The 24,903-nt window shown below is 39.7% G+C and overlaps 2 protein-coding genes across 5 annotated transcripts; one reads left to right on the top strand and one right to left on the bottom strand.

The window, feature by feature from the left end:
* The first annotated feature begins 1,246 nt into the window (after window positions 1-1,246).
* Window positions 1,247-19,987, top strand: prpsap1 (phosphoribosyl pyrophosphate synthetase-associated protein 1). 4 transcript variants are annotated; one of them, XM_029246679.1, is made up of 11 exons: window positions 1,247-1,478; window positions 2,362-2,468; window positions 7,389-7,441; window positions 7,644-7,710; window positions 10,758-10,930; window positions 11,822-11,937; window positions 12,088-12,143; window positions 12,402-12,547; window positions 17,939-18,009; window positions 18,612-18,758; window positions 19,279-19,987. In XM_029246679.1, the coding sequence occupies exons 2-11, from the start codon at window positions 2,386-2,388 to the stop codon at window positions 19,435-19,437; spliced, it is 1,071 nt and encodes a 356-aa protein (XP_029102512.1). In that variant the 5' UTR covers window positions 1,247-1,478; window positions 2,362-2,385; the 3' UTR covers window positions 19,438-19,987. The 4 variants fall into 4 exon arrangements, with proteins under 4 accessions (XP_029102512.1, XP_018617406.1, XP_018617405.1 ...); XM_018761890.2 differs by lacking the exon at window positions 1,247-1,478 and adding an exon at window positions 1,865-1,934; XM_018761889.2 differs by lacking the exon at window positions 1,247-1,478 and having other exon boundaries at window positions 1,871-2,468.
* Window positions 19,988-22,363: 2,376 nt separating this feature from the next.
* rasd4 (rasd family member 4) lies at window positions 22,364-24,629 on the bottom strand. Its single transcript, XM_018761892.2, has one exon. It carries the CDS (start codon window positions 23,849-23,851, stop codon window positions 23,225-23,227), a length of 627 nt encoding a protein of 208 aa, XP_018617408.1. The 5' UTR covers window positions 23,852-24,629; the 3' UTR covers window positions 22,364-23,224.
* Window positions 24,630-24,903: the final 274 nt, after the last annotated feature.

The raw sequence follows: 24,903 nt of genomic DNA, 5'->3' as shown, positions 1-24,903 counted from the left end.
ACATTTTTAAAATGTGATTTATATAAAATGATTTTATATAAATCACATTTTACCTGTTAGTATGTGTATCTTTCAGCCAGGAAATGTATTTTTACGAGCAAACAGGTGTTTTGTTTATTTTAAATTAAATGATCAATAAGACCGAAAGAATAAGATCGTGGATACAAGCTGCTGAAATTAGTTTTCTCTGCAGGGTGTTGGACTCACTCTCCGTGATAGGGTGAGGAGTTCGGACATCCGGGAGGAACTCGAGAGTAGAGCCGCTACTCCTCCACATTGAGAGGACCCGGTTGAGGTGGTTCGGGCATCTGGTAAGGATGCCCCCTGGGCACCTCCCTTTGGAGGTATACTGGGCACGGCCAACTGGGACTAGGCCCCGAGGTCAGCCCAGGGCCCACTGGAGGGATTATATCTCACAGTTGGCCTGGGAATGGCTGGGGATCCTTCTGGCTGAGCTGGAGGAAGTTATGAGGGACAGGGGGCGTCTAGGCCTCTCTGCTGTCAGCAGGACTCTAAAGACACAAGCGAGTAAGAAGATGGATGGCTGGATGGATGGACAAATGATGAACATATCTTTGCTACCGGTCCATTTTGTGTAGTTAACAGAAAACAACGATTTCTCGCCACGATTCTGGTGAAACAAGTTCTTGCATTTTTAAACTCGTTCGTGCTGATTTGTACGTAGTATTCTTAAGATATAATTTATATAGATATTACTGATATAAATATATGAACATATTAATATCAGTATCTATATACTATAGCTTAAAAAGTATCAACACTACAGTTTATAACAACGCTTTACAAAAGGATATCTTCGCATAATGTAAATTTTTATTTATTATTTATAACTTTATTAGCTAACACTAGAGAGCTACAAGGACACATAAAAGCAGAAGCCTATTGAGCGCTTCAAATATATGACCTTTAGTTACCACGAATAAGTTACCCGAATGGATAAACTTTCATATTGGACCGCCCACCCGCTTCCAAATACACCACTCTCATTGGATTACTTAGCTGACAATCACAACATTGGTTTATGCGGCGTATTAACGCGAGAACCCTTCATCGATTGGCCACCTGCTCCTGATTCCACTACTGTGGTTGGTTTCTTTCACTGTCAGTCAAGGCTCGGGGGTCATCCGGATAACCAACCGAAGAAGTATTCCCAGCTTGCCCACTTGCTCTCAGTTTCATCACTGTGATTGGTCTGTTTGACTGTCAATCACAGCCCGGGGGTCATTCGGCGAACGAACCCGAGAAGTCCTCACGTCGACCGCATTGCAACGAAGTTCTCAGTAGCGCGAGAGGCGGAGGACGCTCGTGGTTCTGACTGTTTACAGTTGTGATTCGTGTCCTTTTTTTCTTTCCGGCCGAGACGAACTAACTCTACCTCCATTGTTTAACTTAGTTCCCTGTACGGACTAGTTTAGTAGAAACAAACAGCTGTTTAGATTTCACGTAGGGTCACGGAGGTAATAAGCTAATCGTTGGAGTGTAATGTCGCGCTTCTTCTTGTAACTACGTACTGTTGTTGGACCGGCTGAATAACCAGTCCGATAACCTCAGATTAAAAGCGACAGCAGGTTATGACTTTGTGAAGGTTTAGTTTACTGTTTTCAATGACGTAAGGCATTGTCTAGCAAAGTTGTTTTGATGAATGATTTTGCGGTTGTTGAGTGACACGTCCGACCAGCTCACTCGTAACGACGGCCGCTTGTGCACCAATTAATTTTCGTTATTTTACTAGTACAAGCGAAGCGTTCAGCCGCAGTGTCATTTTTGAAAGCGTTAGATAACCATTTGCCTCATCATCATCGGTATAATCTGTTAGAGAATTAGGGAAGGCAACTCTAGCTACCATCGCCAAAGCAGCAGTAACCTCGACTTGACCGGGGGTAGCGAGGATAAAAAAAGAGAATTTAAAACTTGTAAGTGAAAAAGTCATTATTAAGTAAGGTCCGCTGACCAGTTGTGGTTGGCTAGTGTCGCGACTGACTCACTCACTGTACCACCTCTGTGTCGACATTGTAACATTAACGCATGTAGAAGCGCATGTTTGCTCTCTGTCTGTGTGTGTAGTACTTGGGAATGTCGTGTGTGCCCGAGCCCCGCAGTTCACTGAACCAGACCAGTTAAGACAAGTTAGTTGTGCGCTCGCGCCGACACACACGACTAGACAACCAGCTCTGCGCGCGGAGCCTCTTTCTTAGTCTAAGAATCTTAAGCTGCTCCCGGAGCGGAGGCTCTGCTGCTTTTGTTAGCGCGAGGAGGGGGGGGGGAAACGGCCGGGCACACATGCACCGCAGGATGCCGGGGCCTCACGGCTCTCTTTTCTCTCGTCCCCGGCCGTCCAAGCGGGCCCACAGTTTCCGTCCCGCCATGAACGTGGGCAAGAGCGGCTACCGCGTCTTCTCGGCCAACTCGACGGCGGCGTGTACCGAGCTGGCCAACAGGATCACCGAGTGAGTAGCGCTGCCTCAGACAGTGCCTGCAGCGGCGCGTCTTTCGGAAGGAGCAGTCCTTAAGTTAACCTTACCTCATCATGTTGTTTTCGTATTTCCTAATGTACATTTTTACTTCGTTCTTTACAACTTAAAACAAATTGACCATCCCCATCCGTACGGTATAGCCGCCTGAACTGGTGCAGCGTCGCGGTTATGCGAATTCCATGATTTCAGACTGAGGCATATACTATGTCCTATGCGTCTACACCCTGGACGGAGGGCCAGTCCATCGCAGGGAAATACCCCTCTCTCTTTCTCGCTCTCCACACAAAGGCTACAGGCAATTTGGAGTCTGCAGACACACATGTACTGTCTGGGCTATGGGAGGAACCCCAGGTCAACGCAAGGAGGGAGAACATGCAGACTTTGAATGGGGATCGAACCCATGTCCAGTCACGCAGTTCAGTAGCTGTAAGACACAAGCTCACAGCAGCCATTCATTTTACAATATTATTATTATTTATTTAAAATTTTTTTTTTTACTTAAACAATGAATGAAATTGTGTTTAATTTTCTTTTTAAATTTCACGATCACATGTCGAGGGAGGGAACCCTGAATAAAGGGGATTTTTGTCAGTATAGACAAGAAATGGGTTAAATCTGTAGGAGATTACACTGGTATAGTGTGGTGACAGCATGTGCCTTTGTGTCAGTAAAAGTCTCATACTAAGAATGTCATGGATATGAGTTGTTTGAAATATAACCTTATGAGCTCCGTGTACCACATGCTTTAGAGTTAAGTTCCTTTTTTTTAAAAAAAAGGAAATTTTTAAAGATGTGGTTTTAAGCTTAATAGTGATAATGTAGTCTTCCCTTTCTTTTTTTGATAGTATTAGAGTTTTCCAAATCTATACTGTATATAGATGGTTAAATCATTGGTGCGCTGGCTCTGCTGCACTAGATCAAGCCGTACTTAGTATGATTCTGTACAATAAGAATGCCGAACTTTATAAATAAGTAAATCATTGTGATGTTGATTATCTAACAGTGGAAATCACCTTTGCCAAAGGTATCAGCTAAATGAAGGATAATCTTTCAGAATTAGGTGGGCAGTGCAATGTTTGTTTTTGATAGCTCAGTTTGGTGCTGAGTGTCTCCCTGTAAAGAAACCCAATGCAAAGTCCTGTCATTGCACATGCATCAGTAATGTTACACATGAAAAGGGGCTTCACAGGACTGGCAGTGGCAATCCTGTCATTGCTATATATATTAAAAATCTAAAGGCCAGTTATCTTAATGCTTTGCCTCAGTTTTAATGTTATTTGTCAGCAGTCTGGATTACAACATTGTGATTATTGGTGAGAAGCACACAAAATGCTATTTGTATGTTAATAAATTAGAACATGTGGTATTTTTGTTCTGCTCTCTATTCTATATTTAGTATTTCAGCAACTTATCTCTCCGTAGACTGAGTGTCAAAGTGCATGTAGGCCTTTCAGTTGACACCTGGTTTTCTGAAAGAATGGTAGTTCCTCTTAAAGATGATTTGTAGAAATTTCAGATGTTTATGATGCTCATTTCATTAAAGGGTTTAAGTGGCATCTGCTGTGCAATGGGCATGACTTTGAGCCAAAACTTACCATTAGAAAGGTAAATATATTCTACCAGGAAGGCTTATTTGATGTTGTTTTTTTTTTTATACACCAGGGTCTCATTTCTGCTGCTTAAAGCTGAAATAAATGGTTATTTGTCTGCTGATCAGTTAATGGTTAGAGAATATTATTACATATTAATCTTCCAGTGCAGCTTATCTAGTGGTGAGACTTTTGAAAGAATTGGTCGCAGTCAAAAAAAACTGTGCTGCTTGTTGCCTGTGTTTAGCTTTATTGTTATTCAGCTTTCACTTTTAGCTAGTTCATCTCCAGTGTTTCTGTCACTCAGAAAATATTAAAATATGAATGAAGAATGACAGTGAATAAAATTACAACAGTATCATTCAGTGTATGTGCATTTTCAAAAATACATAGACAGGAAAACTGGATTTTTTTTTTTCCTGGTTTAACATTTTATCTTTATGAATTATTCAATAAAAATGAATGTAAACACATTTCTTAGATCCCAGACTTTATAGCTTTGGTTAATATTTAACTATTTAATAAGTGATAGCCCATAACCGGAGGCTGTTTAAAGTAAGTCATGACATACTTAAACATGCCAGTTCTCAATTTTCAAAGGAAATAGCCAGTTGAATTTTATCAACTGATGATAACTAGTTCACTGCTTTAACTCATCAGGCCAAAAAGTTTGATCTCAAGTAATGTAATAAAATGTTGGGGGGGCTCTCTAACAGAGATAACTCTTTTTCAGGGCTTAAATTATAAAAATATTTTATGATGTAGAATGTGGTGTTCTTCCAGTACAATATTTCTCTTTCATATGTATGAAACTGCTTTGAAATCATTTCTGGTCTCAATATCAGTTTCCAGTTTATCAGTTTCTGCCCTTAATGTTAATCTGAAAAGCTGTGAAACCTTGACTTTGTAGGGCAGATGATATACAGTGTTTTTCTAAGTTACTTGTATAATTCAGTGAACATCATGAAAATTGGCTTGATTCTTACTTGGAATTGTTTCTGGACAGAAAATACATCATTCAACAGGTATAGGTGCTCAAAGTTAAGACTTCTCTAGATTTCTCATCAGTAAATGTAGAAGTTTTATTTGTACAGGTTCGAAGCAAGTAAAAGTGCTCAGATTCTTTGCAACTGTGGCATACAATAATAGCTATGAATATAAGATCACTGTGACCTTTGAGCTTGAATATCCTATAAGAAATGTTGCAGGGTTCTGTGTAATGTAAATGTTTGTATATTTGAGAGGCTATTTTTGCTGAGCAGCCAGATTTTGGGTGTTTATTGGCTGTGGCCTTACTGAAGGATTACTCAGTTGTGCCCTCAGCTTGTGCAGCTGCCCACGCATACTCTTATCAAATCAAGCTCTTAATCATCCTCGGTGTCACCGTTTCCCATGCTTCCCGTTGGAGTCTGAGCTGTATTTTGCAGTGACACATCTCTGCTGAAAACATCTATGTCTTTACTCCCTTCATGTTTTTGGCATATGGAAATTGCAGTTGTAGGTGCTTTCAGGTGTTTAGGATTAGGGTTTTAAATTGTGAAGGGCAGTCAAAATAAATGACAACCGATTTGCTCTTATGTACATGTATTCCTTTAGCAGATGCTTTTCTCCAGAGTGACGTACTTCTCATAGAAAATACAATTTGTGCATTACCTCAGGGGGAAGACATAGTTTCAGATGTGTGATTCTTTAGTACAGTTACTTTCACCATATGCACCAATGTAGCTGCATAAAACTTTACCAGAATATCAATGATTCCTAATCACCTTCCTAGTAGTTTTTTGGAGATACATATAAATTTACATTACATTGCAGGATTAGCTGTGTAAAGGTTTGATCCGTGCATAACCTTAGTTATAGTGTATGAAAATTTACACCTTACATGAACTTAAATCATGGGCGACGTGAATCTGGAAGAGGTGAGTTTTAAGACCCTTTTTACATGTGGACAAAGATTCAGCAGTTCTGAGTGAGAGAGGGAGGTTGTTCAACCACAGTGGAGCCAGAACTGAGAACCTTCGTGCTTTACCTTTCGTGCGTGGGATCACCAAGCGGGCAGATGTGGAAGAGCGTAGCGGTCTGGTTGCGGTGAAGCGGTTGATCAAGTCTTGTAGATAGCTGGGAGCAGTTCTGTTGAAGCATTTGTAGACAATAACTAGGGTCTTAAATAGTGTTAAACTGATCTTTATGGTCACCATGTTTCATAAGACTGTGATTGCAGGGTTCATGATCCCCATGAGAGGAAGTGAATGGTATATAGAGAAAATGTCCTGGTTTCATCCACTATCTTATCAAGTTATATCTGTAATTTTGAAATGCATTTTTGATTTGTGTCCTGGATGCTTAGCCTTTTGTTAAATGTGTTGAGTACTGTTTTTGTGTAACATCACATATTTTGATTTGGTGCAGTGAAGCTTTGAATATTTACCAAAGCTGTCCTTTTTGCTAATTAATGAATTCTGTAGATCACTGACTTCTTGACAATAATTGCAATTTTTGCTTCTTACAGAAGTTTAAACTGTATGTATTCCTTTATTCAACAAATCTATTTCCATATAAATGGTCAGTTTGCCTACTGCTGCGTTTTATTGAGTATCGTGGGATTATGAATTTATACCACCATGTGAAATTATTATGATACATGTCCCTGTTAGGTTTTCAAGAGCTTTGGCCTTTTGGTATTATTTGAATACAAACAGGAACATAAAACATGACATTTTTTTTCCAACCAGTGACCTTACCTAGATTTGACCATTGTAAAGGATGACCTGTTTTTATATGTAGGCTAATAATTTCAGTGTTTTCAGATGGTTTTTTTTTTTCCTGATGTTGTGAAGATTCTGTAAGAAGATTCATTCTGACCCCACATTTAACTACTGTTTACCTTGATCTTAATTAGAAAAAAAAAATTCAGTAGCTGTTTGTGAAAGAAAAGTGCTTCATTACTTCAAGCCAGTTTTACCCTCTTTCTTAATTCTGCCACCAACTAATATAAAGTATTACGTCTTCCTTACCTCTGCTTTTTGTGTGTTCTGCCTTACAGGTATATAACATTGACTGCCAATAAATATTAGGAACTTGGTGCTACAGTGCAATGACATGACAAAGCATTGAGTCCTTTCAGATTAAACATAATGGCTTTGTGTTATTTCAGTGCAATAATGGGAAATTAAATCTTTATCTACCCTCTTCATTTTGAAAATTAAGAATTTTTTTTTGACAATTGCAGCATACAAATGAACTTCTGCAATGAATGTTTTCGTGTCTTAGCATTTGTTTAATTTCAAGATGATTGTCTTGTCAGGCGCCTTGGTGTGGAATTGGGAAAGTCTGTGGTCTACCAGGAGTCTAACCGAGGTAATGTGCCTGTTATGGTGTCTGTCTAAGTAGAGTGAAGGTTTCGAATAGTCTGTACATGGGGGAAAAAAAAAAATCCCATATTCTGTTAATATTAAGGAATGTCAGACTGCTATTTTCAGGTTGTACTTCTAAAGAGGTTTGAATTCAACACATTGCACATAACTGAGTGCAACTTTTTGTTTTCATTCATATACAATAGAGACCAGAGTGGATGTGAAGGAATCAGTCCGTGGTCAGGATATCTTTATCATACAGACAATTCCCAGGTGAGAGAAATATCTGCTTCCTTTCTAATAGTTTTCCTTTCATTAAAGGTTAGTCCTCTGAAAACCCCTCTTTGGTATATTTCTACAGGCATATTATGCAGGATTTCTTCAGTGTTGTCGCAACGTACATTAGCTTTTGCGTCAGCAGCATTCTTCCTGCTGAGACTCAGAATATGTAGCTTTTCTTTCTTTGCCATGTAGACAAAACAGTGTGGTTTGCCAAGGTGAAGCATTTTATGTAGACAAGTAGCTCAGTTTTTTGATACAGACCTATATTAATTTCTGTAGTTTATCATCCCATGGAACTAGATGGTAAAGTAAATTAGCAAAATTAACTTGTTAATTTTAGCAAGTTTACATTGCTGCATTGTTTTGAGATGTAAAGAAGTTATTACTGTTAACATTCAGTTCTAGTTTAAAGTGGCATGTTGTCAATTACACTTTCAAAGAAAAAAATTCATATATAGATGCCCATTTCTCATTTAAATAAACTATTTTTAAATTTAAAATGCGCAGCATTCAATTTGTGTTCGGTATGCTGTGTAAAGTGTATGCATTTCAATGTTGAAACAGAAGATTGCAGTGGTAAGTCTGCTCATGAACCATGTTTCTCAGAGATACCGTGAAAGCAGGGCAGTTGAACGAAAAAATTTTTTTCATTCTGGTAAAAATAATGTACAGAATTAAGCTGTAAGTAGTGTTACAAAAGCAATTAAACGTGCGTCGACTTATCATGCATGGTAATACTTAAAAATTTTTCAAATTACGATGACTGGCTTCAGATACAAAACAGGTGACAGATCTAAGGATATCTGCTTTGTTGGGATTCAGCTGGGTTCTGTGCGATGTTATCTGTCCAGCCTTGCTGAACAGCTTCTCCAACGGAGAAGAGGTCACCTGTACGCATAGATGCCTCCTGGGCAGAGCAGCAAGGAGAGGGTACTCTTCCTGCTTCCTCTTCCACCAGCAAAGTGGGTCACCATCCACGTGGATGCAGTGCAGGTCACAGTAGGTAGCCAGCTCCTTCCGCATTATCTCTTTCTAGTGTGGATTCTACATGGGTTCCTGGCCTAGAAGTTAATGTATTTTGTTTTTTGCTGGAGGAGGTTTTTTACTTTGGAGTTTGTTGCTTTGATCTCTTAATTCTGCAGTGGATAGGATGATGATGGGGTGTCATTTATTATTTATTCCTCTATAATATGCCTGTCCTTGTAGCAAAAGAATATTATGGAAGTTATTGTCAGGGTGCAAGACGATTAATTTCTCAGATGGCAAAATTTCCAGCCTATAAAAATGCAAAACTCCTCCCCCCAGTGTTTTTCATCAAAACTACCCCAAACTAGGAGTAGTCGTTAATTTAATTTGGCTTATTGACCAGCCAAACTGTCTTTGGGTGGGAATTGAAGAACGTTGTGACATTCAGCTGCATTGTCTTGTTTAGTTGATAAAACCTGGAAGGAGGGTGTTTTCATGCGTGTCAAACTCAGTCTACAGAGCATTGTTTTGACTGTTGCTCTATGCTGTAACCACTTAAGTGGGTCACTTATTAGGCCACAAATATTTTAGCCCACTTCGGTATGTTTTCATAAAATATTTGCATCATGGTTCAATTGTCACCACCTTATAAAAGAATCTGCAACACTATACTATGTTCAAACAGTCCTTGGTGTCATGAGAAATTACCTCCATTAGCCAGTTTTTTGTTTTATTAAGCGTGTCTGCTGCAAAATATCCTTGAGTTTGTAAACCATCATTCGGGCATCTGTTGGCTGCATGCTGTTACTCTGATTTGCCTGTATGTTTATTGAAAGTGACCAGGGACACTCCTGGGATAGTACTGTAGAACTTGGCACAATACAAGCAGAGGAGTGCTGTGCATGTGTTTGTAGTATGGAACATTATACATCAAACAGCTATGTTGGTTTGGATGTGTATGCAGCATAATCTTAAAATGTATTTTTCTGGCACAACGTCTACTATTGCGTTGCATGCTTTGCAACAATACCAGGTTTGCCTGTTTGTTTTCTTTATCTATCCGACTTCTGGTGTTTGAACATTAATAATAGCAATACCGTGTATTTTTTTTTCCATTTGGAAAACTTGTAAAAAGTAATAAGAATTACGTTTTACAGCATTTGATTTTCAACAGCATTGTATCTTCATCGTTTAGGATTATGGTACATCAGCCAGGATGTCTGAGGTGGTTTATGATGATAGACTTAAAGAACCTAAGTTCTATACTCCATTTGGGGTTTGTTACTGAAGGCAAATTGTCTCCCCTTCTCATATCCTGTTTGTCTACGTGAGTTTAGATTGATGGCCTCTTCATGCTGCTTCTTTGTTGGTATGGCAGGTTACACAAGTTGTGCTGATCTGTCTTGTTTTACTTGACTGTTATTTACTTAACTGTTAATGTGTGGCAAAAGTCACCAAATGAAACACCCTTTTGTTTTGAAGCTACAGTATTTTTACATATTCAGATGCTTTTCTCGAAAACGATGTACATCTTGGAGAATACAGTTTGTCCATTACATTATCAGAAAGGGAGGCATAGTTGCAGATGTGATTCTTAAGTTAGTTTGTTTCTTTTAACCATAATTTTCTCCCACTGGCAATGGATTATAGCTTTTGTTTAGATGTGTTAGCAGAGCTGGTAAATTTCTTCAGCTTATTGCATTTCCTTTTTCTTATACAGAGTTATTTTGTTAAGACTGTAGGCACACAAACTTGAAAATATACTTTGGTTTCAAAGTCTCATGTTTGTTTGAAAGAGGTAAAGGGAGGCAATAAGAAAACTCAAGATCTTTCAGTTGTCAAAGGACCTGCAAGAGCTAGGGCTCAAAGTCCAAGTCATGGAATGAAAATTAATGTTTCAAATTGTGCGTTAACTTGCAGTTAATGTTAAAAAAAAAAAAAAAAAAAACACAACCAGAATGAAATGTAAGTATGACTCTACATCTTGTTTGAAATGATTACACAACCCATCAACTTTGAATGGGTAATAATATCCACTTTTGTCTTTTCTTAACTTGTATTTATCAATTTAGGGATGTTAACACTGCTATCATGGAGCTGCTGGTAATGGCCTATGCCCTGAAGACCTCCTGCGCAAAGAACATTATTGGGGTTATTCCATACTTCCCCTATAGTAAACAGTGCAAAATGAGGAAAAGGGGTTCCATTGTGTGCAAACTGCTAGCCTCCATGCTAGCCAAAGCAGGTGAGGGGGCCCTCCTGTCATTGTATGTGTGGTCTTCTGCAGCACTTGTCAAAGCTTAAATATATTTGTCTTGAGATTAACTCACTGCTTACCCAAAGCGTTTTCAGTTCAATTTCTGCAGTTCCAGCTTTTACTGCAGCGGGTCAGTTTAATCCTATTGCTCAAGGGTATTACAGCATGGTTTCTTTCCTGTTATAATCCCCTTAACTGCTACACTACCTGTTGAAATGAAATGCTACTGATGCAGGTCTTCTGAGATTGGATCGTTAGTACATCTGTTTTACAACTTGTTTTTTCTGCTGCTTTTAAGTTTTATCAGTGTTTATGGTCATAACTGAAGCTGTTCTCATTAAAGCTTCATTAAAAACTGAAATGTATTTTTTTGATTACATAAACATGGGATGTCCATATGCAGGTACACATTTCATTTTGACATCTCCCTGTTCTGGAGCTTAGTAGTTTTAATGAATTTATTTACATGAAAATGTCTCTAACCGTGGCATGTGGCATAACTTTGTGGAAGTGTGGCATGTTTCTGCTTATCCTTATGCATTTTCTGGGAATGGGGATCACCTACTATGACTGGTTTTAATCTATATATAAAATCTTTTTATTTTGGCAACACATCTGTCATTCTTAATGGTATGAGGTCAGCAGGCTTCACCAAATTTGAAGGCACCTTATAATGAGACATTGCTGGCAAATGTAGCTGGTTGTAGTGCTGTTGCTATTCTTAGTGAGCTGCTGCTTAACAGTTCTTGTACACATAGAGAATGACAAGCAACAGTTTGTAGTGGAATGTGACAGTAACTGAATCCCATATTTTCCAAGTAGTCCCTCTCAACACATCTCCCTCAGGCATGTTGATGGCTGTCTTTGGACGTCCTGCAGGTTTAACCCATATCATCACTATGGATTTACACCAGAAAGAGATCCAGGGCTTCTTTAGTTTTCCTGTGGACAACCTGCGGGCCTCACCCTTCTTGATACAATACATCCAGGAGGAGGTATGTTACACTATTAAAAATTACATGTACTTTTTTATTATTAAGGTACAGATTCTTGCAGAGTCAAATGTAAAAAGAAGCATTGAAATGATTCTGTTGTGTTTGATTGTTTTAGATCTGTGAATGTTCTTTTTTTGGCCTGGCTTTCAGATCCCAGATTATCGAAATGCCATCATTGTTGCAAAGTCCCCTTCAGCTGCTAAGAGGTAATGTGAATATTACGAAGTGCAGAGGTAAGGTCCAGCTGTTAGCAGCTGTAGTTGTTTATATTTCAGTTTTTTTCGTTATGCGTGACTGCTTTTGCACGTCTCTGCTAGCAGAACATGGCCATCCAGTTTCACAAGTTTTGTGAAGTTATGGCGTAACATTGAGTATGCTGAAGTTTATATCTACTATGTATATTTTTAACATGTTTTGTGTAAGTTTGTATTATGCTATGCTGTAACATGAAATTATTGTTGTAGGGCCCAGTCCTATGCAGAGAGGCTGCGGCTAGGCTTGGCAGTAATGCACGGGGAGGCCCAGTGCTCCGAGTCTGACATGGCTGATGGCCGACATTCTCCCCCTTTTGTCCGCAACACCACAGGCCACCCCGGCTTGGAACTGCCGTGTAAGATGCCTCAAGACCTCATTTAGTTTCCACACTCTCTGGAATTTTGTCTTTCACCCTTTCTCCACATCCAGGGCTGGCATAGTAGTGGCTCTTTTAACCTTGAGTTCTAAGCATTCTGTTCTAAGGGCCTTATGTAGAATGAAGGTTAAAAGAGTCTCTCTTTGCTCCCCTGATCTGACTACTTTTTCCATCTGAATAATGGTCAGTTCTTTTCTCATGTTTGGTCTGTACAGTTACAGATTAATAAGGTTTTTTTTTTTTTTTTAAAAGCTGACCTCCAATACTCATTTTAATCGCATTGACCATTGCCCTCTAGAACACTATCAGTGTTTGGCCTGATAATATCTGGTTAACATGTCCAAAGCGACACCTTAACATGAGCATAATTAATCAATATGAGAACAGTCTCCTGTTATAACAGTTAAATTCCGGTTGTCTTTGAATGAATCGCCAGTAATATTCACAGTTCCATGGCATATGTTGTTTAAAGTACAATAAGTGAACATTTGAAAGCTTAGTGGTCAAACCCCCTGCTTTAACTTCAATTACTTATCCCAAGCAAGACATGAAGCTGCATGTTTAAAAAAAGAGGTGAGAACTGAAGCCGTTGAGTAGAATAAATTTGATTTTTCAGAATATGAAGCTGTCTAATGTACTGTGATGAAAGGGAGTCAACAGCTGATATGTATTAGCAAAATGCAGTCTTGACAAAGAGGAAATGTTGTATGAAATGTACATTTTCAAACCCTGTTAATGAAGAGGCTGCCTGAGGGTGTGGTCATTGTGTGAAAGCGGCAAAATCTCTAGAACTCCTTGGCTGTTAAATTTAAGTTGTACTCAAAAGATCTTGAATTGCTTAGTTGTTTTATTACTGTTTTCAAAACAGGACTTGAAAATCCTCAAGGATATTACAATTTGATCAAAATATTGGTATTTTTGCTCATCTGCTTATTTCCCATAACTGGATAGAAAACATTTTTTGGTACTTTTTTTGGATTCATATCTATACAACAGCAGCAGGTGGTATTATTTTGGTTAGAGCCATCACCTTGTCATCAGAGGCCCCAAATTGGAATCTCATCTCCTGCTGTATTATTCTTGTCTGATGTACTTACCTAGAAGTGATGCAGTAAGAAAAACTTGCGCAGCTTCATAAATAGGTCAGTAATTTTAAGAAGCTTAGTATGCTTGCTAAACATTGTATAAAGCCTTTGTCAAAGGTGTCAGTGAACTAAAGAATAACCGTATAATTGGTCTTTTGTTACTTCATTTTAATCTCAGGATTTTGCATTTTTATGTCACAGATTAAGCTAAGGCTTTATTTTCTCTGAAGCACCAGACCAGTGTTTGAGTGTGTTCAGTATGTTATGGCCAGTTGTGGTGTTGGGAGTCAGCCTTGAGGAGATTAGAAGATTAGAGCATTTAGGTATTTGATTATACAGAAGCTAAAATTAAAATGTAGGTAAATGCTAAGCTTTGATACTCAGCGGGACTGATGTGGAAGGGCAAAGAAAGCGGTGGTTTATTTGCTTGTCTCTGAATACCCTCAGGACCATACTGTAGTCAGTTTGTAACCTGGAAGGAATGTTTGCCATATACAGTGATCTTTGTATGCTTTTAAAATGGGAATTCCCCAGGATGAGTCAGAGTTTAAAAGATATGCAAAAATTTTCCAATTTAAATGAGACAACCTGGAGGCTTTTCTGAGTCCTGTAGCTGTATGTGTCATGTCACCTGTTTGTGAATATCTGTTAATGTGCCGTTTATTTGTTGGTAATAGGGAAGCATCAAGCTCCGTTCCCTGGCATAGAGCTCCCAAGTACGACAGTAACTCCATTACACTTTTGATCACAACAATAAAATTGCAGATGGTTCCATAACACTTGCATGTAGATCTGTGGTCCAGTGCTGAGGGCTTTCAATCTCCAGAATCAATGCACACCCTCAAGATCAAGGAAAATGGAAGTGACTGAAATATACAAAGTAAGGGAGGCAGATATTTTTCTCCAACTTGGCAAATTTTCTCTGAATTGACAAGGCTATGACTTATTAAGGTACACAGCACATTCAGTTCTATTGGAATTGACTCTTCATGAGTAGGGTCATGAGTGAGATGGGTGAAGTGCATCAAAGCTTAGGCAAAGAACAGGTTTTGTTGAGCGAGATGACACATTTTAGTTTTGGTTAATAGGTCAACCTTTTCGACAGTTAGGGTGTGGAACTGTGAATGGACTGCAAAGAATGTGATAAGTTTGGTTTAACAGACATTTAACTGCTGAACTACCCAACTTATCATTGCCCTGTGTGAATGCATGTGTATTGCATGTATATACGCTATCTGCTCATGACCCTGCATTGTCTTATTTATTTATTGGAAGAATTATATGTTGGTGCTGCATGTCCTAATTGTTTTTTTAAAAGGAGATTTTGCAGAGTATCTTAGGCAATGCCTGCTGTGCACCAGATTGAAAGCCTTCAGTTACAAAACCTTTCTAGGTTAAAGTTGCGTTGTCTGTTGAAATGGAGCCATCGCTTATTCATAGTTGTATATTTGCTCAGTAGCAAGACTGGATTGCTAATCGACGCCTTGCCTTGTTGGGATCTCGGTTAATTTTATTTCAATTTCCGGCAGCTGGCTGTCATAAGTCTTTCAAGAGCTCTGTTACAAGGTGACAGATCACTAATTCCAATCATAGATCTTTAAAAATGTTTTCAGTGTAGAATTCCCATGTTGATTTTCAGAAATCTTACCTAGATATTGCATGAAGAATATTTAGATGACCTATCATGTTAAATGAAATATTAGAAGTGCTCTATCATTTTATTAAATCGGCAGCCAAGACCATCTAACACTCTTTAAAGCCTACTTTTTTTTTTTTTTTTTTTTTTTTTTTTTGAAGTTACTTTAAGGTGCCTTGGATACAGAAAGTTTCAAGACTTGGACATTCCTTTTATGACCCCCACGCTGCACTGTGTTGCACTACAGAACCTACAGTTCAGTGTCAATTTATTTATTTTCATGTTTAAAAAAAAGCATTTGGTTACAATAGTTAAAATAACTCTTTCATGAGTAACATTTACACTAACACTTGAAAGAGGACTAAACAAGACCATTGATTGCTGGTGAATGACACCTGAACATGGAAACCCTGCCTAGCTATGAGGAATGTTTAGTTGTTCATCTAGCCAATGGCCTGTGTTAGCAGTACTAAGATGCTGCTGCTAGTTTTATGTGTAAGTCTCTGAAGTGATGGAAAGTGATGCTTTAGTTGGGAAGGCACAATTCTGGTTGAAGGAACGGAGTAAAGACATTTATTTAGGATAAAATGCTTCATCTGCACAAGTAGACACTGGAGGTACACTTGAGAACTTCATGAAATGGGGATGTGTATTTTGCCACCCAGTTTCATAAACACATGTATGAGCTGGATGCTTTTAAGAGCAGCAGGTCTTTTATTGCCAGTCTGGGATGGATATTTTGTAGGTCAGCTATTTACGTGTTTTTAGAGAGGCTGTCCAGGTGTTAGCCGAGCTTGGCGTTAGACTGCAAACGTTTCATCAACAGTTGAGATGACATCATCGGTGCTCAATGAGGTGACATCAGCAGTGTTACAACTGCTTATGAAATGTTTGCAATCTGAATGCCAAGCTTGGCGAAGACCTGGACATCTGGATCAACAGCCCCAGCTACGAACACAATCAATACTTCTCTACCATTTCTAAGAGAGGCTATACTCCACTAGATGGCTCTGGTGTTATGTAGCCATAAAATGTACTCTCTGGCATTTGAGAGAATTTTAGTAAGAATTGAGACTGTCACCTGTGGGGAAACGCGAGTCCTGCCTTTATAGACCACCAAGACACAGGAACGACAGCCCACTGCTGGGAACACTTGCCTTTGAACAAGTCTTGAGGTCTTTGTGCCGCAATCTTGGAAACATACATACAAAAATGCGTATAAAATGTCTGTTTCCACGTGGTATTTTCAATTGCACTCACATTAGTTGTCAATAGACCTGTTGTTGTGGGAAATCACAACAAATCAAACAGGGCTTGTCATCTCTTCCTGTGTACCCAAGTCTTTCTCATGACCCTTAGCTGAATTAATAAAAAAAAAAAAAAAAAAAAATCTCACACGCCCTCTTAGGAAATGCTTACGATAGATGAGATGGAACAGTGACATTAATTGCTTGTCTGAGAAAGTACCCAAGCAGAAGGGCTGATTTGCTGAATTAAAGCAAAGGCCCTTGCCAGCATAAAACACTGATTAGCAGTAAGCTGTTTGTCTGATGTGAATGTTAATTTTTGCTATTAATTTTATAATTTTTTTCATTTTTTGCCATTGTTTGGCCATCTGTCCTGCAGCAAATACAATGGGCATGCATCTTTAATTCAGTAGGCTTTTGTTTGTTATGTCTGGCAATAATGGCAGGCTGCCTGTGTTCACCTTTCTGTGTGACTATGATACAGCTGATCTGGGAATGTACGGTGGAGGCCAGACACAAGAATGCTGCTAAACCTGGTTTTTAAACATTTCCTTTTAGGTTTATTGCTTTTGATTGACCAGGTCTTACTGTATATTTAAAAACTTTGGTTACGCTAACGAAGTGTTGCGTGACTGGTGAAACTGAAATGCAGTAATTTAGCTCTGGTCACGTTCTGAATGGAATGTAATCCATTTAAGAGAATGTTCATCCTGCTGTTTGAGTTTTTAAATATATATGTTGTTTGTCATGCTGGGCAAAAAGTGAGATTTTTTTTATTTATTTTTTTTTGCATGGCATGTGCTGCAGCAAGGGGTTCCCTCTGAATGAATGAAAAATTTGTAGGTGGGGTAAAATGGGGTATGGTAATGGTTCTATTTCATTAGCTGGTAGCTTCAGTTTAAAATATCCTGTCCTTATTTGTTTTGATGCTGTCAACAGTTTTTAAAAGTACTTTAAAGGAAACCTGACTCTACTCTGGTTGTTTCTAAAGTGACTGAATTGTGAGCTTTGCAGAAAGAAAATGCATGAAGGCATATTGCATAACCATGCTGGGAAATGTAAGACATAAACCAGAGATGTCCCTGGACAACTGCACCTTGTCATTTTCTTATTTTTTTTCTTAACCCTGGCTACTATGCTGTAACCTTTGCCTAACACTTTTTGTTACCCCTATTTACTGGAAATTCAGGCAATTAAGAGTTCAGAATGACTTGGCCCACAGAGTTGTTGATACTGGTGTTAGAATAACCAGCAGGTAAAAAAAAATGCGCAGTGCATTTTGTTTTTTAAACCTATTTCAACCCATCTTACCCAGTCCTACACTTTTTTTTATTTCTGTTACCATTACATGTGTCTGCATGTAACTAGAAGTTGCAGTAATTTTGCTCTCTTTATGTTACAGTAATGATGGCTAAGGAAAAACCACCCATCACCGTGGTGGGAGATGTAGGAGGCCGCATTGCCATCATAGTCGTAAGAATGTTTGCTGTTTAATGACTTTAATGCTTTGATATGTGTTTTGATGCCTATTTTCTTACCATATATCAAACATAGTTACTTGTCCTAGTATAATTTATGGTCTTTTGGTCATAGCCCATGACATATACACTTGTCATTTAACATCAACATCAAATTACAAACCAAGCATTATAGAAAATATTGCCCTCTAATGGTGGCTAATACTTTACCTACTTTTGTGCTACCCAGGAAGTACTCACCTCAGTGCTCTGACAAATCAGCAGTGTTGGTCAGCAACTTGAAACTCTGTCTTGCCAAATCACAACTTAAAAACATTTTTGGAAAATTCTATCCTATGTATATTGCACACCCGGACTTAATGCATTTTTTTTTTTATATGTCAAATTTTACAGTATTAGTGTTTTTATATTTTAGTAAAATTGTAAGTGGTGCGATCAGGGTCTGTTCAACTAAATACCAGCTAAAGATCTGTAGGGTGAATGTCATGGAAATTCTGAAAGAAATGGGTCAGAAAAAGTGTCCAGAGTTTCCAGTTAATCTGGTTTTGAATGTGATTCTAAGTGAGCTGAAGGAATGCTCTTGTTGCTTTACTTTAGGATGACATCATAGATGATGTTGAGGACTTTGTTGCAGCTGCGGAGATCTTGAAGGAAAGGGGTGCTTACAAGATCTACATCATGGCAACTCATGGACTCCTGTCTGCTGAAGCACCCAGACTGATAGAGGAGTCTGCTATAGATGAGGTGAATTGCAGATGTGGGCGAACCAGTTGCTGTAAATGGGATTCCTGTTTATGCATAACAATACACAATGTTGAAAATTCACAACAGTGTTAGTTGGTTGAGGTGCTATTGCTCTGCAGGTATTTAATTTCCACTGTAGCGTAGTGTTATTCAAACCTTACTCTTCTTTAAATAAGTATGTTAACAGTCATGAGTTAAGACTGATACATGTGTCTAGGGCAAATATCCAGTCACTTCTGTTTTAAAATGGTTGAAAACACTTGCTTTTTGCAAAAGAATAAATTGCCTAAGTGAGCTGCAAATATGGAGGACTCCAACGGTGTGCAACCAATAAAAAGAAATCAAAATTTTTATTATGAAATGAAACTTCCATTTGGTTAACATTGATTTTAATAGTAATCATGTGAGGTCTTAGTGGTTTATTTCAAGGTATTCTGTGGTAAAATCTATGACTAATATATCTGATTGACCCTCTTGGATCTGTGTGACCACACTGACCGCTGGGCTCTCTGCTCCTCAGGTGGTTGTGACGAATACCGTCCCGCATGAGGTGCAGAAGCTTCAGTGCCCCAAAATCAAGACTGTAGATGTGAGCATGATATTGGCAGAAGCTATCCGCCGTATCCACAATGGGGAGTCCATGGCCTACCTGTTCCGAAACATCACTGTGGATGACTAGGAGGGTGCAGAGTAAAACCTTGTGCCGGGGTTGGAACTCTAGGCGCCCATTCGCACCTACATTGGGACATAAACGCTCTGTCCCAACTGTTCTTTCATCTGTTCACCTGCCAGTGCTGGAGATATTTCTCTCTTCAGGTTATACCTTCCTATTTTGCTGTTTCTGGCTTGTGTGATTAAAGTTCCTGTTATCTAATTTTTGGCAAGCCCATTACTGATTAACACTTGAGTGGTTAAGGTAAAACAGATGAGCGCGGTAATAGCTGAGTGAGCCAGTAAACTTTATCCTAGTCTGAAAATAAACCTCTGTTCAGTGTTCTTTATTGCATACATGCTGACTTTGGGATAAGCAGTGAAAACTTAGGTATCATCTGCTTAAAGACTCTGTGTTGAAGTGTTCCCTGGGCCTATATGTCATTCATACTTTTAAAAAAAAAAAAAAAAAAAAGCTTTACCTCAGTGTTCCAGTTCTTAAACTGCTATACTTCTGTATTGAAATTCAAGGGTGACAACTAGGAAACACTAACATTGTATTTGTGCTCATCCATTGGGGGAAAAAAAAAAAATGCAAAAAGTATTAGGCCATTTATAATTAGACTTGCTGTGCTCTCACTATGAATCATTTTCCTGCCACAGAGTGGTAGGGACATATGGTCAATAAATCTGTGTTCCAATTTGGATATTGGTGTGATTCTTTTTGATTTAGTAATACTTAACCAACAGTGATGTAAATTGTGAATGAAGACCAGTTCTGAAGGGAGAACAGAACCAGGATTCCCTCTGGTAATGTAAAAATATATATGTGAAAAATACATAGAAATTTGTTTCCTTTGGGTCCCTGGTGTTATATTTGGGCCCTGTTTTTGTCACGGTTATGCTGTTTAATTATCCATTTTAACGCTACCTCAAGTATGAAACATTAGTCGGTACGTCGGAAATGAAAGCAATTTAATCTTAAGGTCTTTGAAAGAGACTCATCTTTTATCTATATGTTGACACTTGTTTTCAGCTATTCTTTGAAAGAATGCTTGTTTATGAATACATACAAAACTTGCAGTTGTGCAAAGCTGAAAGGAAGCTTCTAATACAGATTTATTGTGTTCAAATTAGCACTGCAAATGTGTATTTATTCCGCATTTTACTATGCTTTCCAGTTAATTTTTTTTTCCGCATTCTTTTAGAATGGATGTCATTTTAAAAGTTGATATGGGCCAGTTGCAAGAAAGTGAGAGCCCTTCCATATCCGTTTGTGGATCCTTTCCCTTATGCAGATGACGATGCGCTCGACTAGTGATGTCAGAGATTTGAGTTTGGGTGCAATTGTTTAAGAAAATAAAGGGCAGAGCACTCCCATTGGATGCATATAAATGCCCACTAAACTTTGTAGCCAGTGAAACCCACAAGCTCCCCATGTCAAGCTCCCTTACTGTACAATGGTCTCCCACAGGGGGGCTAAACAGCTTTGCTTGATGCCATGTGTGAACCGTCAAGTGCACTCTAAGGCCATATGAAAAGTACACAGTCTGCTCAAAATTGCAACTATTTAATACTTATAACTCTTACTTTACAGTAAGTGCAATAATTACATTTTTCACAAATGCGTTTTGACTAAGTGCCTTCATCTGTGTGCACGCATAACGCAACCCGAGCAACTTGCTTTATATAAAATGCACATCGATGTGTTATGAGGTCCTAAGTGCTGGATGAAGGCGATTCAGAAGAAAACTGATCAAATGGTTCACACGGACAGTATGTGGATTGTAATGATGACACTAATAATGCACGGCTAGTGATGGCCATTGAAGAGAACATGGATGTAGAATAATTTCAAATAGAGTTGTTTAAAGATCGCTCTTCATTAAGTGCACTGCGTGAAGAAAGTGGATGTACTCAAATTCCCTTGGTAACAAATGAGTCCCTGTCACTACATTCATTTGCAACTGGATGTTTTCAGGGCTATAACCTGGAGAGCGTCCCCTTCATGTTGATGTGCAGTACTTTCATCAGGTCTGTGGAACCTCTCAGAAGGGAGGGGTGCCTTCTCCCTTAACAAACCGGAAAAGTACCGCCCAGTGCATGGTAACTCCGGGTCACATTCTGTTTGATGGAACCTCCGCAAAAGATCTCACCTTTTCCATTTCCCTTGTGCCCTTAATCGCTCAGCTTCCGCTGAAATTATGATTTAAAGCACAACACTATTCTCTTCATAGGCAGAAAGTGAATACTGCCAAGTGAGTTCATTTTCTTCAATAGGTTTTCACTGTCAGCTTTGTTTTGAAAGTGTAAAGGATAAATGTGGCCACAAGAGGGCTCTGTTTAGCCACGTTTGGGCACCTCTTGTGGATTAGATTCTGAAAAACATTTTAAAGCCACATTTGATTTTCTTAAGAATTTCATTTCTTAGCACTGGCTGTAATCCAAAGTAGGTTACAGTGTTTAAAATGAAAAAATGTGATCATTACACATTTTACAGGAAAAGAAAGTAGAACCTTTAATTGATATGGATAATAGTTTTCTGTTAAGACCAAACCTGGTGTATTTTTGCTGATGTACTGGGAAAACTAAGGTTCAATAGATTTCGGAGGCAGGATGTTTCAGCAGTTTATTCAGGTATTATTCTCCTGTGAGGAGTTTAACTCATGGGCTGGTATTTCACGTTAGTGGGAAATTATGTCTGAAATGTGTTTAAATCTTTTTTAGCGAGGGCAACGGCTTTGGAAAAATGCTCATCTGTTTTTGTTGTCTTTTGACATCGCCCTAAAGTGTGTGGTGTTGCTGTCTGCATCACAAAACCACTCACTGTGTTTAGTAAAGGATTCATGACTTGACTATAAATCAAACAGCATATACAGTATCTCCACCTTTGATGGAATGCTTATGGATACATTTAAATTTCTCTTTATTTCGGAACAGCAATTGTGCAGGTTTTTGAAGAGCATTTTATTTATCTGTATGCAATACATTCCATATAGCCAACAGTCAAGTAAATCAACATAAATTTCTGGCACAAGTAAACATTTTTATTTGAATACGTACGGTATTAAAAAGAAATTCAGATACAAAAACCTCAAAATCTAATTTATTAAAACTAATACTTAAATGCCAATTTTAAACAAAGTGCAAGTACACAGAGCTTTGCAGCTTCAAATCAGTTTGTGCAGGACATGAGTTTAATACGTGCGCTGATTTACAGTAAAAGTCAATTTCAAACCCTTGTCTGAGAGTTGTGCACCATTGTAAGTTTAAAGTTGAAACGAAAACAAACAAAAGCATTTTGCACAGTTCCCAACAGGTGCACGTCTTCTCCTCTGCGCTCAGTCAGAAACAATTTTACAGTCTTCAATGGTCTGAATTATTATTGCAAGTGAAGACCTTGTGCACATTACGGGTATTAAGATAGAGCATGAACGCGGAAATGCTGGACACTGATCTACACACGGAACACCGAAAGCTCACTGTCACTTTGGCACCACCACAGGTGTGTGGAATGACGGCACGGCTCCGCTTCGCACGATGTACGCGACACATGGCACTGTCCCTTTCCTCACGGGGTCCTTCCCCTTCAGCCGTCACTTTCCTTCTGCTTGCAGTCTCTTGGACAGACGAGGGGAGATGAGAGACGAAGGGTTTTTTTTTTTTTTTTTTCTTTTTTTTTTAAACACGGGTTTGTCTTTTACCGCAGCTCAGCCAGCTCTGGCCGTCTCCTCTCTCTCACGCACCCTCTCTGAGCAGCAGTGCCGTGTGGCCCAGGGGAGCGACCTGTCGCCTGTCCCCTGCCCACCGGCAGGTTAGGAGACCGTGCAGCTGTTGGTCTTGTTCATGGGCGGCCGCAGACCGGTGTCCTTGGGGAAGGTCTCCCGGCGTCGACGCAGCGCAGGGCTCAGTCGGCTCGGCAGGTTCGCCTGCTGGAGTAGCTCCCGGAACACCTCCACCACGTTGTCATTCTCTTTGGCCGAGGCCTCCAGGAGGCAGTTGTTCCAGTCCAGCTCCAGCGTGGAGAGCACGTCCTCGCTGGTCACCTGCCTCTCACCCTCCCGGTCTGCCTTGTTGCCCACCACCACGATGGGTGTGAACTTGTCCTCCTTCACCTCCAGGATCTCGTCTCGCAGACTCTTGACGGCCTCCAGGGACTCTGGGTCATCAATGGCGTAGACCAGGGCGAAGGCATCGCTGTTCTGGATGGAGAGCTTGCGCATGGCTGGGAAAGAGTAGCTGCCACTGGTGTCCATGATTTCGATGGTCACCTTGATGCCACCGATCTCGTACTCCTTGCTGTGGAGCTCTTCTACCGTGCGCCTGTGCTTTGTCTCAAAGGTGTCCTGCAAGAAGCGGCGGATGAGCGCGGTCTTACCGACGCCGGCGGCCCCGAGGAAAACCAGCCGCACATGGGTCTTCTCTTTCACATCCAGGGACATGTTCTTCAGCCTTCGTCAGGTGTTTTCTCAGCTCTCTCTGTCTTTTCCTTCTTTCTTCGACACAACTTTGCTTGTAGGACGCTGAACGTTCGCAGGTCTTTGAAAGATTCAAGGGAGCTCGCCGCACCGAGTACTTGATGGGACGTAGGGCGGGGGAGGGCAGCACCTCACGAAGCTGACAGCAGCACTTAGATGCTTCAGTGTCTCTGGATCGCAGCCTCCCTTTTATGAGTGTTTTCAACAGGATATGCCACGCCCGCTGCAGCTCTCAGCCAATCAGCACACAGCAGCATATTCTAATAAGAGTCCAACAGCCAATCGAAAGGCTTCATGCAGATGAGCGGTGGAACCCGAGTGGAAAAAAGGAGGTGGGACAGAGAGGTGTGAAAACAAGTGCCATGAAAAGGCTCCTGAAAACGTGCTTGGAAAAAACTGGCTCCTACTCATCACGTATTCTCTTATATCACACATACTGTAAAGGAGGTAACCGCTTCTTCATCTTCTTTACATTCTGTAGACCTAAAATGCACTGAAAATCTAAACAGCAGGGAAAAGCAGGGAAAAGCTGACAACACACACACACAAAGAATCATTACAACCCTTGGCTGTCGACATCTCATTTTATCCGTGTATTTTTTTCAGAATTTTTAAGTATAAATATGTCGAAGAACATTTTCCCTAGGTTTTCGGTGAGGCTCATTACACGTAAATGTCAAGATATTCTGTGCTTTCAGAGAACATAACTTGTCACGATTTTCATGTATTCACTTAGCAGATGCTTTTCTCCAAAGTGACTTCCAATGAACTCTATGTAGTGTTATCAGCCCACATACCTTATTCAGCAAGGTGACTTACACTCATCCATACATCAGTGGAACGCAGCCTCTCTGTGACCCACACACTATGGGTGAACCAGAACAGCATGTCTTCGGACTGTGGGAGGAAACCAGAGCACCCAGAGGAAACCCAGGCAGACCGTGCAAACTCCACACAGACTCAGCAGGGATCAAACAAACATCCTCTCACACCACCCAGGCATTGTGAGACAGCAG

The sequence above is a fragment of the Scleropages formosus genome, chromosome 20 (genome assembly GCF_900964775.1).
Source record: "Scleropages formosus chromosome 20, fSclFor1.1, whole genome shotgun sequence".
In the NCBI taxonomy this organism is placed as follows: Eukaryota; Metazoa; Chordata; class Actinopteri; order Osteoglossiformes; family Osteoglossidae; genus Scleropages; species Scleropages formosus.
The sequence above is the reverse complement of the archived record's forward strand: the minus strand, read 5'-3'. Positions and strand labels throughout refer to the sequence as shown.